General features: G+C 45.5%; 1 protein-coding gene across 7 annotated transcripts in view; it reads right to left on the bottom strand.

Moving 5' to 3' along the window:
• Positions 1 to 418: 418 nt before the first annotated feature.
• FAT3 (FAT atypical cadherin 3) overlaps positions 419 to 6,773 on the bottom strand; it is a 570,888-nt gene continuing 564,533 nt past the window's right edge. For 6 of the 7 annotated variants that reach the window (XM_077341425.1, XM_077341429.1, XM_077341428.1 and 3 more), the window contains one exon: positions 419 to 6,313. In XM_077341425.1, coding sequence (XP_077197540.1) covers positions 5,688 to 6,313 — 626 coding nt within the window. In that variant the 3' untranslated portion in view covers positions 419 to 5,687. The remainder of the gene's footprint in view (positions 6,314 to 6,773) is intronic. The other variant, XM_077341431.1, reaches the window with a different exon arrangement.

The raw sequence follows: 6,773 nt of genomic DNA, 5'->3' as shown, positions 1-6,773 counted from the left end.
ACAACTATCTGCCCACCCAAGGTGACCCCAATTTCATGCCCAAGTGATCCCTCCACCAAAAATCTCCAGAATCCAGCCTGGCCTGGAGGGAATTCACCTACCATCCCACAGTGGTGATCAGCCACTGGGAAGGATGGGCCGCACGAGAAAAACACCGGCACATCCCTTCCTGCCCACCCACTCACCATCTGCCGAACTCCATAAAATCAGCATTTCTGTCAGATGACTATCTAGCCTCTGCTGAAAAACTTCCAAAGGAGAACCCACCACCTCCCGAGGAAGCCTGTTCCACTGAGGAACTGCTCTAACTGTCAGGGACTTCTTCCGGATGTTTAGCCGAAAATTCTTCTGAATTAATTTCATCCCATTGCTTGTGGTCCGACCCTCTGGGGCCACAGAAAACGACGGCAGAAGTCGATTAAAAAGTCGACAATTTTTTTTTAATTTGAAAACTGGTTTTAACGATCAACTTAGCAAATTTTGGCAGTTACAAACCTGTACATTTTTTTTGTTTGTTTTCCATTTTTATAGCAAAATAACACAAGACAATACTGCCAACAACAAATATAAAAGACCGATGCTTCTGCTGATGAGGGACCAGATCCGCTTGAAGAGATCACCCTCCCTTTTGCATAAGGTTGTCGTCGTGTGGTTGGAAGAATGACCGAACCTTTGGAATGGGTGCTTGAAATGGTATCATAAACCAATAAGAGTTGTGACAACACAAACAGGGCAGTGTGCGACTTTAGGCCGGAAGACGGCCTAGGGCGCTTTCCTCCAGCGTAAAGAACCTTCCTCCAATTTAAACATGCCAGGATCCTAAGGAGAAGAGGGTGACTTAGTGGCGTAATAGGATGCAGCCCACTCGTCCGTAACCCCAAAGTCATTTGGAAACAGCCTCTTAGAGAAAAGAAATGATTCAACAAACAACTGACCCAAAAGAAAAGTTAGCAGTGCGCTCTGAAGCAATTAGAAAGCCCCCTTTTCAAATTTGCTGCTACCCATTTGCTCCTTTCCCCACTGCCTTGACACGGATGCTTGGCAGAATCCACAAACAACCTGTGACGAGGGAATGAACAGCAACCTGATTGGCCTTGAATTATCTACAAAAGCCCGGTGATTTCAAAATTATTATATACATTATTTTATAAATTCTTCTTCTCTTTTAAACACCAAAAACATACATCTTTTACAAACCAGCCTGCTCGCGACAGGTAAAATTTACAAGACTATCCTTCTTATACAGTGCTTTCAGGAGAACCTTCTGACATTTCCCAAAATGAACCTCCCCGATGCAGTTTAAGATGGGATGGTCAAATTGCTCATGTAACCCCCCCCTTCCCGCCCCCCAGGCCTTCACGGACAGGACTGAGTGATCCTGATGAGGATTCCCGTTTCCTCCCTCCCGTTCAAACATATCCTAAACACGATCGAAGCCTGGCTATATGGCCTTGTAGTGAGTTTGTAAATTATTGCTTTTGTTAAAAACAACAACAAAAAAATTGTACACAACGAAATGTATTTATTTGCATGACGCTGCCCCTCTTGCCCTCCTCCCCTGTAAAACATTTTCAGTGCCTTTCCGTTTGATGCATAGCCTTGGGAATTTCAAGTGTAATAGCAAGGGTTTTGAACGGACGAACTTCTATTGGGGGAATGCCTTATCGGCATGTGGGGGGGGGGGTCTGAGATCAAGTAGGCAAAACAGGCCCAAACAAAAATCACCCACTGTGCGGAATTTTGAAAAACCTATGAAAAAAAGGTGATGTTCCAGCCGTTTATAATGATTTCTGAAACCACCGTTCAGCCAATGTCCCAGCAACTGCTTTCTGGAAGAATCGTCTGCAGTAACATCTAGCCAATTCTTAGGGAGGTGGTAAAAACAATATATTATTTTTGAACAGATGGGGTACCCCATCTGCAGTCTGAAATAATAGAAACCCAAAATACAGCTCCGGTACCTTGATGAGAAGTAGCTCTCAACACAAAATGCTGAAAAGCGAATCAGCGAAGGGTGATAATTTTGGCATAATGATTTTTGAGGTTAGTAGACTCCTCCTCTCCCTTAGGGCAGAGGGACAATTTTTCCGGTATTGGGGGTGGTGGGCATTGTTGATAAGACAACCAGGCTCAGGGGGAGAGATCATCAAATGAAGGGGTAGACCGTAGACAAAATCTGGCAAGAGGAATGTCCAAGATGCCGTAGCGGTCTAGGTAGGAGGACGACATGCAGGGTATGTAGGAAGATAGGGGGCTCCTACCAAGAGCTCCCGTATGTTTAGGCAGCCTAGCTTAAGCAGCATTCGGGGCTGATCAGTGGAAGACAACTTAGAAAGCATACAAAATAGCAGTGGTTGGCCGCTTGCTCATGCATATGGTTCCCCATGATTCCAATTATTTCCCTGGGTGCCGTCAATGATACGTCTTTGTAATAGTATTAATAATAATAAACCGAGCCCAAGGAAGCACGAGTGATTCATCTCTGGAAGTGGAAGCCTGGAAAAATGACGTCATAATTACGAGACGGGGGCCCAAACCCACAACTTGCTGATTCGGTTGAGCCACGGTTCAGGAGTGAAACTGGTGCAATCATATCTGGATCTGCCTGAAGCAACGCTGATGGGCAATGTGAATCTGTGAAGGACCAGCGACAGACGGCAGGAATTACTCGTCGCCGTCCCTTTCTAAAAGAAAGGAAGGATGCTAAAAGGGTGCTCTTCAGTTAGGCTAGCCCGCAAACCATCTAGTCTCTCCCAAGCGTCTCCTCCTTTGACAAATTCAAAGCTACGTTGACCTACTCCACGTCATTTGGAAGAACCGTTCAGAATTCTGGAACGTAACTCAGTGTTCATTTCCTTCCCAATTGGCAGATGCAAAATTTCAAGTATTAGGGCTTTCTCTTCCCTCTGCAGAAAACCCTGGAGGGGACACAAGGGGGGCTGCTGAGGGGTGGAGGAAGCACTCCAATTACACATAGGCTGGATCAACAGATTCCTACTGTGTTCACAAAGGGGTGTGAGTGGAAAGAGAAAATACGCCACTGAATAGAAGAGGAGGTATGGTTTGGTCTAGTACTTTCCCAACCAGTTCATACGAGCAGTATACTCTCTGCGCTCAAAACTAATTTTTACTGCTTCTCTGAATTCTAACCTAATCACCTGTCAGTGGTACATTGAAAGTAGCCACAGAAACCTTTGTAACCAAATTCTCAGTGCGGGCGACGGGGACCGTAAACGATAAATAACCCATGAATTAGGCGGGTTTACTATTAAAATTGTTACCTGCTCTTCGCTGGGTTTTGTTGCTACTTTTTACTCTTTTTGCTTTGTTTGGTTGTTGGCAAATGATCAACCAATGTCTTCTTCTGCAGAAAGAACCTGGCCTTTAATTATCCCAATGAAACCAGCAATGGTTGGAAGTTAAGGAAATCTCTCACTTAAGGGATGGCGTGTGCTTGAAATATTAATTTATTGTTGTGTAGACACAGAACCATGGTAGGTCACCTTTTCATCTGTGATACACTCTCCAAGGGTATTAATTTGCTCCTCTAGTATGGCTGCTCAAAAATCCTCATGAAAGATGCCTCTGCCTCTGTAAAGAAACCCCTCTGTATTACTGAATGCGACCCTCTTGATTATAGGTAGTTTCAGGAGGGTAGCCATGATGGTCGATAACAGAAGAGTGAGATTCGAGTCCAATAGGACCTTAGAGACCAAGATGGTCAGGGTATAAGTTCTTGAGACAGAACTCCCTTCATCTTATGAAAGAAGGTTTGGCCCTTGAGAACTTGTATCCCCAAAAACTCGTGGCTTTCCAAAATGCTAGTAGGCTTCAGTTCTTCTCTTGCTTATAGGTAGGATAAGAATCCAGGAGCTGTACTGTAGTGCACATATATCAATACGCACACAGCAGGCCAAAGATTTCTGGTTGTGTTTAAGTGGACCCTAGCTCTTAATTCAGAACATTGCTGAAGCCAAAGAATTTGTATCCATCCCAATCCCCCCACATTATCTGGATCTCAATTAAGCAGAATTATCTGGAAGTTTGGACTTTTGCACACACAAATTCATGGTCTCTGCAGAAGATGCAAAGGAGGATAACGTTCCTGCCTCTGGAAAACAAGGGTTGGTGGGTGCAGGTTTCCACAGCTTTGTGAGGCTGTTTTTGCCAAAATCCCCTCTTTTGCCCAGGTATAGGGGTACCCTGTTTCCTGATAATGGGCTCTCCTCAACGTTATTTCCTTGCTTTGCCTGATTATCCCCCCTCCCCATTTCTGCCTATGATTTGCTCCCTCTAGTGGCCACTTCAGTATTTCATTACTGTATCTCTGGCTTATTGATGAGCACTATTAAAGTGTTTGTTTTAATAAGCTGAAGAGACCGTGATGAAATATTGAAGCGACCAGCAGGGGGAGCAAAACACATGCAGAAAAGGGAAAAGAACAATAACTCTGATGCTCTATATAAGTGGTGGCTTAACTGTGGCTCTGCAGATGTTCATGGACTACAATTCCCATGAGCCCCTGCCACCATGGCCATTTGGCAAGGGCTCATGGTAACTGGAGTCCACTGACGTCAGGAGAGCCATTGTTTGGCCACTCCTGCTCTATATGTATACAAGCAATGAAAATAAGATGTGTGGAAAGGCCCAATATCTCCTTGATCATTGGAGCTGAAAGAAAAATGTTCACCATCTTTCCTCCTTGTTTAATCGGTGAAGGGTATTGGGTATTACTAAATGGCTGCTTGTTAGCAGGTCTGCACTGGCTCATCTACACTTGATCAACACCACACTGGTGGTTATTTGTGCAGTAGTTCTGTGGCAACACAACATGCCCTAACCCATCCAAGTGAGGGCCTGTGACAACTGTCCCAGTGAAGTTTCCACACCATGAAGAGAATGTAGAGAATTTGGACATGGACTCCACCCCCCCCCCACACACACACACTTAATAAGGTACCTATTTACCTCTCTATGCTGTCATATTCTGGAGCCAGAGGTGCCCTACGCTGTAATATTCTGGAGCCAGAGGTGCACTTTGAATGCATTTGAACCAGGTCATTATTATTTGCACGTTGTCTCTAGAACGTTACAGAAAAAAATGTGCCTATGGACTATTAACTTTGAAACTGAAAGTGTTTCTTTTTGGAAAAAGAGAATTACTCAGCTTTGCCAACTGGGTTCCCTTTCATTCGTTAGAAGGATGAAGTTTAGAATATGCAGCAATGCCCTGGTGAGGATTCCCCCCCCCTTTCTTAATACTGTAAGTGCTTTAGCCTTGTAACACTTTTAATAGTACAATACTAGACGAAACTAGGAGAATGAAGGCGTGGCCTATTGCGGAACGTTCTCCTCCTGTTGAACCTCCCACCAGCAAACACAGGAAGACGACAGCTCCAAGGACTTGAATCCTGATGCCAGGGAGCCATTCTCTGGGAAGACCTTTCACCTCTTTGTACGTGCGCATACAGTACCGATTTCTCGACGGGGTTAAAAACGGGTTATGTTATATTTCTGCATGGCCCAATATATATAAATATGTGTATATATATATATTGAGAGACATCTATTTTCTTAGCAAAAACAAAAACAAAAACAAAAAAAACCCAAAACACAATTGTTCGCAACAGTTATGCTATGAATGGGACCAAACGACAGGGACGACAACATCGACAAAGCGAGTTCCTTCACACTTGAGTCTGTTGATGGGTCTCCGCGAAGGGAATGTGCAGGTGACGGTGATCCAGACAGAGCTCCTCGATGCTTTCGTAGTCACTCATGGCGACCTCCGAGTCCTCGAAACCGCAGCCCGCCGAAACGTCGGACGAGGAGGCGTCCAGGGAATTGTGTAAGGACAAGGGTTTCTTTGTGGCGCCAACGTTTTCCATATTTGGTCCCGGGCCAATGCCAAAAGTACTAAATTCATTCCCAGTCTGAGCTCCGCCATTGTCCATCTCGTTGGGGAACTGATGCGGGGGCAGGTACAGGCTCGGGTGGAACTGCGGCCTTCGCCGACAATCTGGGCTAAGTGTGCTGGCCATGGAGACTGGCTGCGAGGGGGGGAGCACCTCGTACTGGTCGGGGTAGTCCTCCGGGAGAGGAGGCGGTAACTGGTCCTGGTTTAAAAACTCCTCCTCTTGCGGCGGGGGATAGTCACTGTCGATATCGTAACCGCCAAGGTAATAATCTGTTTCCAGTTCTCTTGTGCTCCCATGGTGCGCCGAGCTGCCATCTGCCGTCTCGTAATTGGGCACTTCCTCAATGTCAGATAAGCGAGCGCTCGGCATCCAGTCAGAGGTGTCCCAGTGATAAGCTACGGGAAGAAACAAACACACAATGGATCCGGGAGGGGAACAGAATTCCTTGCAGAAATGAAATCTACGGCATGCACCTGCTAGGAAGCAAATCCCTAGGGGTAGGGGCTCAGCCAATGGCAGCTGGATATGCAAATAATTAACATGCACCACAGTGTTGTTCTCCCCACCCCAACCCTGGCCAACCATGCTCTGGCCATAGTTGGTAGAAGCAGTCTTTTGGAACAAGGACCATGAAACGACACCACACAACACAACACGCATATTTCACGTTTGCAGATGCTGTTAGAAAGTAAAGGATCCAGGAAATTAAAAAAAAGAAGCTAAAAACCTAGAGTAAGGTGGAAGGATGTGGAAATCCACCCATCGGTTAAATAAATAAACACATTTATAACAGCCAGCATGCTGTCACTGCCGTGTTCCAATCTGCGTCTGGAGAGAAAAGTAATTACGCAGGCA

Source organism: Paroedura picta, chromosome 6 (genome assembly GCF_049243985.1).
Source record: "Paroedura picta isolate Pp20150507F chromosome 6, Ppicta_v3.0, whole genome shotgun sequence".
In the NCBI taxonomy this organism is placed as follows: Eukaryota; Metazoa; Chordata; class Lepidosauria; order Squamata; family Gekkonidae; genus Paroedura; species Paroedura picta.
The sequence above is the reverse complement of the archived record's forward strand: the minus strand, read 5'-3'. Positions and strand labels throughout refer to the sequence as shown.